Raw genomic sequence first — 14,365 nt, forward strand, 5'->3', positions numbered from 1 at the left:
CTCGTGCTAAGTCGTAACAATGGTCCAAACAATTTATTTTTCCTCATACAATTTACGGTGATCCGCGGCGATTATTTGTATGTATCTTTGTCGCATCAAATCGCGGCATGTCGCAGGAAATATGTATTATGAACCAAACTCTTCGGGGTACATGCGAGAATCTCCAACTTTAAAAAAAAAAAAAAAAAAAAAAATGTTTACGCTTTTAAATCAAAACATGTTTCTTTCCAATTTAATTTAAAATATACATATTTTTTACAGCCATATGATGTATAAAGTACACAATAATACAATATCAAAATATCTTCAGACCTAGATGAATCAGCAATCAGAATAAAAACACGCATCAACAACAAGTAAAAAACCCCATAGATTTTCATTTATCAAAAACCAGAATGAGCTGCCAGTCATAATATGGTTTAAATACAATAAGAAAACAATGGCACACCTTTTATAAACAAATTAACTATATATATATGACAAGACGATGACCAAGATATTCTACTTTAATGCAACTAAAATTGTTGGTGCAGATTTTACCTGAAACTTTTTCCGATTGGTACATCGCGTTATAGGTACAACAATTTATTCACGGCACATCATATATATTTAACCAATCTCTTACGCACTGATCTCCCTTGACGAGCAGCGAAGATCTCTGCCGCATGAACAAATGCTGGATGTTTTTTCTATATAAGTTTGTAACGCTTATTTATGCAATCATTTATCAAATTTCCAAAATATAATGTTGTTTTCAAATATTTTTTTAAATGAAAGAAAGTTCCGATTTGTTACATCACGTGACTTTGAATACCATAACGTGACGGTAGCTATCACTGTACGGTGAAGGGAAGAACCCGTTGACAAGGCCTAAATGTCGGTAAAAAAACATAAAGACAAAAATATCATTAATTATACGCGAACCAAGAACAACCACTCCTGCAACCTATAAAATGTGCACTGAAAAATGCTCAACCTACTATCTCAAATATATTTTGTTCACGCACATAGCTGCTATTTTCTCACATCAGGCATACTTGTATAACTTTCATATGAAATCGAATGAAAAAATATCATAAAAAATAAAATACAGTCGCAAAAAAGCAAGGCAGTGGTGATTACAAATCAAGGAAATTACCGCCGATATACCCTACTGCAGTATGCCCAAATTCATAAGTCTTGAGTCTGAGTTTGACACTTAAATCAGATTTTTGTTCATTGAGTATGAGGAGAACATTGACTGTGAAAATAGTTACATAAGTAATAAAGTATGGCTTCGCACACTTATATTTCAGAAAAGACAATATCAAAGACATTCTGTAACATTTTCAAGAGTCTCAAACTCAAGACGTTCGTGAAGGTCTCTGCATAACCCATATCAATAATACTTGAATATAAAGTTTGACTATTGATGTTTGATAAAGAGAAGTGTGAGGATTGGGTGACAGGATTATTACTCGAGATTCGTGTTTGTAGCTGGAGTGTGAGTAGAAGTTGTGTTTGAGGATTACAATTGGAGGGTTTAAGATTATGGCTGGGTTGTTGGGCGTGCCAGAATCTTAACTAGAGTGCGAGGTTTGTATAAATATAACAATGCGAGTATGGTAACAATAAAATGAAATGTGCTGATTATAAAAATAATATATATTCTATTTTATGCCAACGATTCTATGTGCGGTTTTTACCTAAAGATGTTGTGCCAATATCATGAGCTTTACCCTGCCTTTATTTAATGAGATCTATAATTGTAAAAAAATGGTCCCCATTGAGCTTGTAGTAAATAACACATGCCATCCTTTGTTCTATTTACTTGTTTTTGAAATCCATCATTTTCTTGGATTTATATTTTTATTACAATACAAATTTACAACCTCAAAATCATTTAAATGTATCTTGCATTTTACAAAAAAAAACGTTTTAATTAATGAGAAGAATTGAATGCGGGCTTAATTTGTATTTTCTAAAATTTATAAAGACAAGCCTTGGCGGTTAACAATGACAGTTTTTCCATCATGGCCATGAATGGTATACTGAGGATATATCAGGAGTGGTTTCTTGGACATATTGCTCCCAGGTGGTCTTGACCATAAGAAATTTAGTAAATATCATTTTCAAACTTATATAAACGATACTATATTAAATAAATATTATATTTACACCATCAAAAGTTTATTGATTTAAGATGTAGCTTCTATCAACTTCTCATACATGAAAAATGTTAAAATAGACTCCTATATCATTTCTCCATTAACAATCAACTGATACGTGTAACCCCAAATTGCCACAATTTATCATGTAAACCAAATGTAAACGCGCACCCATCACTCTCATATCATCGTAATTATTGTACAAATAATTACATCAAACATAAAGGTTAGATTACAACACAGTATTTAAGAGTTCATTGTACAACCAAGAAAATTACATGGCTATGTTAAATGAAATCAAAATCTAGCATTAGAAATATACAATGTATAAAAAAATCTTGCATACAAAATATACAATAAACATTGTATTATACATGTAAAATGCATTTTCAACTAACAGTTTTGGCCAATGCATGAACATTTTTCTACTAAAATGAAGGGTTTATTTTTGAAAATTATGGTAACTGTGGTTGTCCCTAAAATCCTTAAAGATAAAAATTGAACGGATTGTTATAAATTTTCTTCGGCAATGCCCTGCTTTAAGGAAGCACACGTATAGGTTGGCTTGTCAGAGGTGTTAAAGACGTTTGTAGCTTTTTAAATTACTTCGAAACAATTAATATGTATTCAGATAATTTTAGGACAGGATAATTACCGAAATGATGTTTTTCATCGTACTAGAGCAAAAATCCTAATATTCCAATTATATTTGGAAAAATATGAATAGAAGTGAAGCTACATAACTCGAGGGCGTCGTCGCCCTATAAATAACCGTGCTTATTTGTTCCCTTGTAAAAATATGATCTCCTAATATTCTAGTGAAACAAAATGTCAGGATGATAATAATACCTTATGAATATTTCTCTCCTCTAATATCAAAAATAATATCTATAGTTAACTGTAATTCCAGGGAATGGAATCATGTTTCTGAATATCACAAACTTTTTAATTGACTAGAAATTCTTGATTAACGGTAATCAAATCATTATTTTTAATTCAAAATAAAGGCGCTTATCTATATTAATGCCTCTGATGTGATCATTTAAATTAATGAGAAAAACACGATCATCTGTAAACACAAACAAGGCATAGCTGGCTACTTCTGAGAAAATGTGTGATGCAAATCATTCATTTTAAAGGGAAATACATCCCTTGAAATATGTTCATTAAAACTTGTAGGAGATTACCTGGATAACTGGAAAACAATTCACTGCAATTCACTATACAACTAAATGACAGTTAATGTTTAGTTTGAGATTCAATATGATACATATTTGTTTTCAAAGAATGCAAAAACGTGGAAGAAAGTGTGTAAAATATGCAACTTTAATAAAATGTAAAACAGTTATTGTATGCTTACATAACTAACACAAACTTATATCAACCAATTTTATAAAAATCATTTCGTGGTCCTGCATGCGACTTTAGAACATGGCATTGGTGTCACCTGAAGTTGACCTCTCCAACTAGCATATTCATTAGCAGTTGCACTCAATAAAGGCCATAGCGTAAAGTCGTGAACGTCGTGAAGCGAGTATTTGGAATCTGGTTTTGATGAGATTGACATTAGCCGTACATTATAATAATGTAACATATTGCATAGCTTGCATAGCAAAAAGTTCAGTAAATATAAGAGCTTACATGAGTACAAAAACAATGTATATACATTACAGTTAGGAAAAGTTATGAAATAAGCCGTTGACGAGCTTTACAACTTTCCTTAACAAATGTCATGACATTTTGTATCAAACTGCAACGAATGTAAGATTCTCTTTATCACATAACACATTCGTTGCAAAAAATGAAAATTTAACCAGTGATATATTATATAGACGATATTAATGTGATATCGTTTTTTTATCATTTTAAGAGAGTCTTAGAAAATAGCATTTTTCTATGACCTTAGTTAAAAACAATTAACATTTTTTTTTGTTTCTTTTTATGCTTATTTTCAGAGAAATATTGGTATTTTGAATATCCTCGATATCCCTGTTTTGCATAGCCATTAACTACCCGTGGGACACCCCTCACCCACAGTTCGTATCGCCGACGTAGACTGTCACTCCTAGGTCAGCTTGTCGAACCTGATTAATTAATCTCATTATTTTATCTTCGCAAGAGTATTAAGTTTCCTTGTGAATTTGAGCAAATAACATCGCAACGCAACATACTGCGAATACAATAAACTGTAATATCTAACATATAAGGATGTAAAAACCCTTAACACTCCACCTACATGTGGCAGCAATCTTTCTCCCTGAATACATGTACATGGTAATAAAATTCTTATAACAATTATAAAACATCCACTTGTAACAATGATAAAACATGGACTAAAGTCCAAATTGGTCCTATTGATAATAACTATTGAAATATGTGACATAAGAATCAGCATTAGTAATGTAAATTAAGTTTAGGCTCGGACTCAAATGAGTACCTGGTAGTTTTTGTTTGGTCTTTGTTCATAGAAGTAGTGCAAAATAACTTAAATTCAACCATTTTCAAAAAACAAAATGCCAACATAAAGTCTGTTCACCAGAGCTTTATGATAATATCTTATAAAGTGTTTGATTTATTGCTCAATGTTAACATTTTTTCATGCTGCTGCAAATGACTCCCAAGCTGCCGTAATACATATGTTGACAAAAGCAATGCCGCCAAAGCTTTGACAATACATCGACCCTCGAAACACAGACTAAATCGTATACATATGAAAGTCAACAAAAGCACATGCAAACGCTCGTCTGTGTTTTTTTTCAGTCGATCAAGGGGACAAACTCAACATTTATTCAATCCATAGCCTTACTATGCATATAATGTCTGTTAGAACATGTGTACCAAGTTTCATTTAAATACAGTTTTTAGTGATGGCTTAAAGGTTAAAGTTTTTGCACACTGCTGCCAACGACAACAACTCTTTACCTTGACTGTTTTCTTTAAAGAACAGACGAGCTTAAAATCATCATGTATAACCATCAATCCCTAAGACCCATTTCAGAAACCTTTCTCTGTGCAAACGTCATGACAACCATACTCGTTCCATTGGCTGTGAAGCTTCTTATGGTACCGGGCAAAATTCCCCGGTATAGGGAGAAAAATCCCCGCTCACGTATAACGGTTGCCATTCTCTTCAGCACCGACTCGTTTTGGCTGCAAACATAATTAGGATCAGTCAATTTGAATATTTAATATTTTCACTAAAGTTGTATAATACTGGTAAACAAACACGTTAATATGAATTACCATGTATATACATTTATTAGAACCGAATCACTTTTCTTTCAAATATTTGTGGAGCGTTCCAATAACCATACATTTCGATTTAATTGGATATAACGATATGTTATTTATTTTGCACCAATCGACCATGAGGTAATTATTATTCTTTAGGTAGCATTCTACTCTAGTTAAATTGCAACCTGTGTTCAATGTTGAGTCATCAGCAAATAAATTGATATCTTCATTATCATTTCAAAGTGCAATCTCATTAATATATATAGAGATATATAACGATGATATATATAAGAAATAAGAGCGGACCAAGTATATATCCATGTGGCACTCTTGATATATTGGAAGCAGGCTTGATAGTACATTTCCAACTTTTACTGTTCTTGTTAGTCAATTACGATTGAAAAATATTGTAATGACGAAAAACGGTATAACTTAGGTTTACGCAAAAAAATCTAATGATCCACCAAACTAAAGGCGTTTCTTAGGTCAAAATTTCAGCCACAGCACTTTTGTCAGTGTCAACTTCTTAAGTCTATGCATCTTTTAAACTGTTTAATGCTGTGAAACGTGAATGATATTCCCTAAAACTGGTATGGTTTTGATCTTCTTTCGAACCCGATTTAAACAGGGCTATGACAAATGCAGTTTTTTCAGGATAAGGGAAATTATCCCATTCTGGTACTGGTCATTTATCATTGACGCAATACGCAGTGTTTGTTATATTATCACCGCAATGTTTAATTATTTTTGGACAAATCAAGCTTGGTAGATATAATTACATAAAGTTAATCAATGTTTAAAATATTACACATGCGGAGAAATTTGATACTGACTTTGGTTTATATCAAACAAAAGAATCAAACTGAAGTTATGATTGGAAAATCTAATGATTTTGTTAGCATATATCAAGCTTGGTTTTTATTACAATAAACTTACTTGGCATAACCACTCTGGACTTGTGATTTCATGTACTCTAATGGCCACACAATCCACCATGCCATGGTAGCTGCCATCCCTGATATGAGAAATGGTCCAAGTATGGGCCGGGCGAAGTACTCGGGGAAATTTCGCCTACCCGTGTCCACAAAGATAAAATATGAACTCATCAGGCCCATGGTGCGCAACCAAGTAACTCCAAAGCCCTATATGAACAGAGGAAGTGTTGACAAGATAAGACAAGATGTGATAGGCTATTAATTATAAGATAAGGTATAATAATGTAAAAGACTATATGAACAAAGGATAAGAAATGATATGGTATGATATCATACGATAAGTAATGATAAGGTACATGTAAGATAAGATAAGATAAGATAAGATAACATAAGATAACATAAGATAACATAAGATAACGCATGTTATGATGAATTAAGAATTGTTAGATAAGAAAAGAAAACAAAATCAGGTGAGCTTATCTAAGAAAAGGTGAGATAAAGTTTAAAGTGAGTATATGACCAATGAAATACAAAAGCATAATAATTTCATATCTATTGCTGATATCTTGAACGGACTAGAGAGACACTGTGATGTGGATAAAGTTTACGTATAATATCGCTACATGTATCTGAGTGCTGCCGTCTGTGGCATTAGCAAAAAAGTGTATGAATGTAATAAGTGATCCTTTGAAAATACATAAAAAAATATGAAATCAGCAGTCTCGAGTTGATTGAACTTGTTCTAAGGTAGTTTTAGTAACAAGTGCTAAAGAGGTATAATTCTATTTATAAGCATCATTAAGACACGTTTAATGATGCTGAACGACTAGAAGATTAAAATCTACTCAGTCGGAAACGACTTATGATATAACCATAAGAACGTTGACCTAGTTTTACATTTAGCCCGTTTATAAGACTAACATTTGCCCCGGAGTTACATTTGCCCCAAGGGCCAGTTTACCCACAGTGGTATCTTTTGGTCTTTGATGGACTAAAATGGAACTTGAAAAAAAAATATTTTCAATAAAAAGCCAATACTAATAAATCATGTTAATAATAAAAAATATCTTTCGATGAATGCAGGGATCGCTAATTATCCATGACTATTAGCATACTGTAGATTAAAAATATCGCTGTATATAGCACCCACGATTCTTACTGACAGCGTATGTAAAGCGAATCCCGACAAACTGCGGCCAATTTCTCGTTTAAAATAACTTTTAAATGCAGACGGCAGTGCAGACACAGCTACTATGACAAATAAACGCTTGCATGTGGTAACGGAAACCTTCTAAGTCTCGATCATTCAGCCGCTCTGATCAGAGTCAATTCAATACAGAACAGTGTCAGATGCAAGCGTCTAGATGATCGAGAGTACTAACTTTTACTAGTTTCGTAGCCAAAACAGTTCGAACTTTAAATATAACTTTCAATAAAAAGCCAATACTAATAAATCATGTTAATAATAAAAAATATGATAAATAGCTTGTGTCGACATTGCATTTAAGTCTTTTAAATTAAGGTTGAGTAATTCACCATCCACCCAGTTGAAAATTTAGAGAAACTAATGTAAAAGTCCAAGGTCATGTGTTCTCTCAGCAAGTTATTGTAAGACTGTAAGAAAAATACTTTAAATTAAGCTGTTTTTGTGTAACTGTTTTGATTTTTTTTATATATATGAAAAGAATCATGGATGTTTTTAAATATTATGACCTAAAAAAGGTTACTGAATCTACTGAAAAGTATAGTCCCTTTTTACGTATCGAAACGTTTTCACACACAATTTTGATACTTGTATACTAGCTTCAAATGATAAGTCACTAAACGCGAAAACATCAGTCATTTTTAGAATAATTTTGCTTAATATTTTCGACTAGAAAGTTTGATTAGAATTTAAAAAAAAACTTAATTACAATCATCATCCTATATTGTGTCATTGTGGTGGATACTTACTGAAAACAACCTGCCAAAAGGAAAATATCCCATATCGGCAAATCAGGTTTTGCGTTTATATATATATGAAATACCGACGGGAGCAAACATTTGCCTCCCGATGGAAAATTTGATCTAGTAGGTATTTGCTTTTATATGCACATGTTTGCGGAGGGTCAATTCCGTCATATAAACGGCGCATTAAATGAAGCCAGCGATCAATCTATACAGTTCAATGCTTTAAAAACAAGTCAATCAGGCGCATGAATTTTGTAATCTAATTTCCATTTCTTGGTGTATGTGACATAGTATATTCATTAAAATATATCTAAATCTCGTCACAAAAACACGCATTAAATGTAATCAGTCAATCAGAAGCAAGTATTTTGTAATCTCTTTTCCATTTATTGGTGTATGTGACTGCGTCGATTCAAATATACGAGCTTGTAAGTTTCAATGGTAAACTGCACATTGGTTATATATCTTGTATTACAATTTAACCAAACAATTCCTACAGTCGCTGTCGCTCCATTGGAATCAATTCATTTAATTTCTAATGCATGGACTTTTACCTTTCCTTAATATACAATTGTATAATACGTACCGTGTACACCTTCCTGAGTTCCCATGTTTGCTGAGTTTGTCTCTTAATCTATTGGAGAAATAGCGAATTATAAAACATAGTATTGATAAAGATGCCATGATTACAAGCAGTCTCAAGTCCAAGTCCAAAATCATATTTTCAGAATATCCCTTTTATAACATAAAAAATCATCAACTTATTGAGCAATTTTAAACAGTAATACAATTCGTCACATTTCATCATCATTACTCGCTAAAAGGAAAGTTACACTGAAATAAAGAGTTTCAGTTTTTGCTACTTTTGCCACAGTTCTGACCCCAGCTTTTAGACTGTTTATTTTGGGTATGTTTTGGTTTACTTTTTCTGTAAAAAAAATAATATGGGGTCTCCAGGGATCCGAAATTAACATTTTTGTGGGTCAAATTAAATCCTTAAATCAAAGATCAAATCGTTCAAGTACCATGTAAAGTGTGGGTCTAAAATTGTGGCATTTGATTTCTGGTGCTAAAAAAAATCCTGAAATGCCGTGCGTTAACAGCGCAGAGCATTGTGGGAAAATCAGGAGTTGTTTCAGAACAGTTCATCGCCCAGCGAGGTTCATGTTTACACTAAATGTTATGATTTATTTCAGAACACTAAAACATACTTAGGTTGGACAATCGCTCAACATTGTCATTCAAGGTCCTTGATTTCTGTGTTCACTTTGAAAATTTAAGCGATGTATTCTTTGATCGCCTTATCACATGACAGTCATATGAACGTTCTGAATATAACGATCGGGATTTCGTAGACACAAAATAACAAGTGCATTATCACAATTATTTCTATACTTTTCATGTCAATTGAAAGAGCATTAAACTCTTATCAATATTTTTCTGATTAGGGTAATCGACTATGCTTTCCTTCCTTTAATCATCAAATGGTTTAAAAATCAGAGGAAGCTAAAAGCTTATAATAGAAATAACTATCAATGCCGCTATGCTTAAATTAAAAACTGTATTAAGTTTGGTATAATGATATTCATTATACGTTCAACAGTATTAATTTGGTAAAATTAGAGACTTAATAACTTATCAAAGACGCAATGTTGTATGTTACAAATTATATGAAGTAGGATAAAAAAATATGATCTTTAATCATACAAACAGCAGACAAATGTTGTTGAACAATTCATCAACATCATTTTTGATAAATATAAGGAGATTTTTGCAGAGTTATCATACCTTGGCAAATTCCAGTGGAGTTTCTATAATAGCTCTAGAGGTAGACGCTACTGCACCTGCTATAATTACCCGCCTGCAATACGAAAAACCATCAACATCTAACGAATCAACATCAGAAATCAACATCAGAAATCAACATCAGAAATCAACATTAGAATCAACATCAGAATCAACACGGGAATCATCATAAAAATAACAGCGCTTTCGATACGACTATATACGCCACTTTGTCTTAGAAATTAATAATGATGTAACATGTGGCTGTCACAAGCAATTAAAAAAGTCAAATTAAAAAGTAAAAATGAAACACCGCAATGCGACAAAACCAGGTTTTCAATGATTGATTTAAGCCTTTTTGTGTGAGATTCAGTTTCAACTGTTTTTCTATTCAAGTATCGGTGTGACTTGACCCTAGGGGCCCCAATCACAATCCTATATACGGAAGTCCTCCACAAACTCTTCCTACATACCAGGTTTGGTCACAATCTGTCAACCCTAACTAAGTTATTCTTTACCAAACGATTATCTATTTTAAATAACAGTGACCTTGACCCTAAAGGCCCCAAAAGTAATCCAATAAAAGGTCTACATTAATTATTCCTAATTTAAGTTATCAAGTGCTAACAATTTTCTATTTTTTTGCAACAGTGACCTTGACCTTCACCATAACTCTCAGGGCCCCAAACACAATCCCATAAAAGTTCTAACCTCTTCCTACGTTTGGTCGCAAAATGTCAACACTAACTTTTTTAGTTTTTAAGTTTATTCGTACTAACCAGTTTTCTATTTATAGTATCAGTGGCCTCGACCTTGATCCTAGGGGCCCCAAACGCAATCCAATGAAAGGTCTCCATAACCTCTTCTTATATACCGAGTTTGATCACTATATGTCAAACCCTACTAAAATGATTCGATACCATTGGCCAGTTTGACACAGTTTATCAGCATAAGCATTATGTCACTGTTAATAAACACTAAACTAGAAAACTAGAAACATTACTTACGGTTGCAGCCCAGCAGTTAGAGGAATTTCAAAATTAAAGTTTGGCTCATTCAGTAATGTGTACCTGTAAAGAACAAATACATGTATATACGTATACGCATACATCTTCAAGAAATAGTTTGACATTTGAATGGCAATGACACCACAAACAATAAAACAATGAGATATACACGCACAAAGCAAGACTGACAAATGAGAATTCTATTTTAGTAAGTTATTAAATAAAAAAAGAAGTTACTTTTTATAATAAAAGCCAGATAAGTGACTGTATCAATTGCATCTTGATCAATGACTATGAAAATGCAAATGCTTTTATAAGAGAGACAGTTTAGTTCTTTTCTGTGACTTTTTACAAAGCCAATTTTGTAGTTACTCCCCTTGCGCTATATTTTCACAATCTCTACACGTTCAGGCAATAATTTTCGCTCACATGAGATATTTTATTGAATAAAAGTGTGTATTGTATAATGTGTATGAAACTGCGCGTCAGTTGTATTTTTTTAAATTTTATCACATGTTGTTAAGATAAAATGGACTACAAAACAAAGACGTTTTCAGCCGAGTGCCCATCTATTTTCGCCCCATATCTCGGTACAACCTCTAGATTGTGGGGCAAGAAGTCACTGCCTCAACTAAATCTGTTCTCTGTGGCATAGCCAGGGCCGACTGAACGTTCTTTCTGTGGATTTGGGCGTGGACGGTGGCTTTCTGACCTGTCCCTTGTACCCACGGCGCCCAGCATTTTTCAACACTTGACTGTGATGGAAAACCTTTATATTTAACTTCCAGTGGGGAGATCGACACCTTCCTGGTCAACTATGGGCCTGTCTTTATTAGGGTTCTCTCTTTCCTCCCCTCATGCTCTAGAGTGTTTGTCATTTCTCTAAGAACATGGTCGTGCCGCCTTTTATACCACCCAGGTTCCAAACCTTTTTAGCAAGAAAATTTAAGAAGAGCATAATTATGTCACAGCGATCATGTTATCACACAGCGAGCAGGTAGAACCACATACTAAGATGCTTGCTAATTGACTGCTAATTTCGACCGTGCTGGTAGGGATGACCATAAATCGCCAGACGAATCTAAGCAGGAGACCATGCTGGAGAAATCCATGCCTTGACATTTCCAGGTAGTTCAGACTTGTCTTTCTTGCATACCGGTAACGAGGCTTGCCAGGCCATGCAGCGTGCCCGAGGGTCGGATTTTGGTGTAATTGTACAAAAGTTCTTTTTTTACGTCATTTTTTCCAGAAATTGATAAATTCAGATATGCAAGAAAAATTATCAATCATGTTTTTCCGGTCCGGATTGAAAAATCAGACCCTCGGGCGCGCTGCGTGGCTGGTAACTCGGCAAGCCTCGTTACCGGCTTACGCACGTGCCCTCGGGTCGAATTTTTCTATCCGTACCGGAAACACATGATAGATACTTATATTCCAGCACTGGTCACATGACCGGAAACACACGTCCGGTATGCAAGGAAACCTCATCCTGGCTAATTTCGAGCTTTCAAGACTTTCCAATCGCTTAACTAACTCCTTGTATATTCGTAAGGGTTTGGGATAAACGCTGTTCTCTTCTTTGCCGTTTTCCATCCTTTTACGTCTATGCCTCTTTAAATTAGTAATTGTCTTTATTCTTGATCGTATCTGTTTCCTGAGTTGCACTTAGTCTTCTTTCTCTGTATCATTTGAGCGTAAATACCTTTTTCCTCAGGGCCATACTATTTTCCGCCATTGGTGATATGCGCCATGACCCAGGAAAGTTAACACGTCCTGTGTCTGTGTGGATTCATCTGTTGATTGACCATCCTGCTGATCTAGGATGTGATTGGCCCAATATTGGAGAGCCTCCAATAGTATAGATATGTTTAAAGATTGGCGAATCTGCTTCATTTTCTTGGCCATCATCTTCCTGTTCCTCATGAGTAGTACCTTGTGTACTGCTCAGCAAACTCAAGAAGTCATCTACCGCCAGAGATACGCCCGACGTAGAGACGCCTTCAGCCAGCGAACACACAAGGCTTGAGAGACCTCCAGTACAGTGGTTGGACAACCAACCAGATTTTACCTCTTTCTCTGTGTTGCTGATGTTTAACACCCGCCTTACAGCCGCTCTTCGTCTGATGGATCATCAGTCCTCGATATCCCTTGTCTGCGTCTGATCATTGTCATTGAATCCGTCCTGCTGTTGGGCCCTACATCCTCCCTTTCTTTAATCTCTGTAAGTGTTCTATATTCTGTTCTGTTGTAGCTGTCTATATGGTTGTCTTCTCACAAGAACTGCAAAGATGTGTTGCCAACCCACTATACACCGTTTCGCCCCTTATCTCGGTACACCCTCTAGATGTCGGGGCAGGCAGTTGTGATCAGTCACAACCTCGTCTTTGTTGGCGTCTTAATGTGTTCACTGCGTTGTAGCCAGAGCCAACTGAACACTCTTTTCTCCCACCTCAGATAAGTAGATCTTGCCCACGGGCGAAGATAAAATGCCCATATGGAACTCCTTTTACCACATTGTAATTACCTCCCTAGTTGAAGACTGTCGTCAGTAGCATCAAGGAAATCTTGTCTTATGGTAATATTAAGAACGCTAATTAATTATTTCTCGCTTCAAATGTCACCATAAAACAGTTTTCAGGCACCATTCAAGAAATAATGCTTCATTCTCCTTAGAACTATTTAAAAAGACCGATTTGACTATTAACATTAACTGGATCATTGCGCGTATATCCATGACAACCACGTGCTATCGCATATCCATACGCAATTATTTTCACTAAGCAAAAAAGAGTTCCAGCAAAAAATACATTTTTACTTAATTTTGTTTAACTGAGGTGGGAGAAAAAGCATTTACCATAGCCGCTCGTATAAGATAGGTTCATCCCGACCCTCGCGCAGGGTGTTTTGCGGAAACTCGGTAAACCTCGTTTCCGCAAAACACCCTACGCTCGGGTCGGAATGAACCCATGTTACACTTTCGGCCATGGAAGATACTTATACTCTGCAGCTATCCAAACAGCGTAGACAGCAATATATGAGAACGAATAGCTTACAATACTGCAGTAATAAAAGTGGGCAGATATTGACCAGTGTGTGCATTGTCACTGGGTCAAATAGGACCAGGCAGAAAAGGTAACTGGGCTTAAATGATCCCAATTCCTGTCATACTTACACCCCTTCAAATACAGCAAACTGCACGGATCTGTAGATGCCAGACCCCCACAGAGGCGGAATACATCCTCTGAAAATAATAAAATATAGAAGTCCACAGCAATTAAAAAATAAATAGGAAGGATTTTGGCTGCAA

At 34.8% G+C, this 14,365-nt stretch overlaps 1 protein-coding gene across 1 annotated transcript in view; it reads right to left on the minus strand.

The window, feature by feature from the left end:
* Window positions 1–226: 226 nt before the first annotated feature.
* LOC128214334 (mitochondrial substrate carrier family protein L-like) overlaps window positions 227–14,365 on the minus strand; it is a 28,622-nt gene continuing 14,483 nt past the window's right edge. Inside the window, exons 3-8 of the mRNA XM_052920756.1 lie at window positions 14,231–14,299; window positions 11,059–11,121; window positions 10,055–10,127; window positions 8,853–8,900; window positions 6,318–6,523; window positions 227–5,297 (exon numbers count right to left, since the gene is read on the minus strand). Coding sequence (XP_052776716.1) covers window positions 5,123–5,297; window positions 6,318–6,523; window positions 8,853–8,900; window positions 10,055–10,127; window positions 11,059–11,121; window positions 14,231–14,299 — 634 coding nt within the window. The 3' untranslated portion in view covers window positions 227–5,122. The remainder of the gene's footprint in view (window positions 5,298–6,317; window positions 6,524–8,852; window positions 8,901–10,054; window positions 10,128–11,058; window positions 11,122–14,230; window positions 14,300–14,365) is intronic.

This window comes from Mya arenaria, chromosome 13, assembly GCF_026914265.1.
Source record: "Mya arenaria isolate MELC-2E11 chromosome 13, ASM2691426v1".
NCBI classification, from domain to species: domain Eukaryota; kingdom Metazoa; phylum Mollusca; class Bivalvia; order Myida; family Myidae; genus Mya; species Mya arenaria.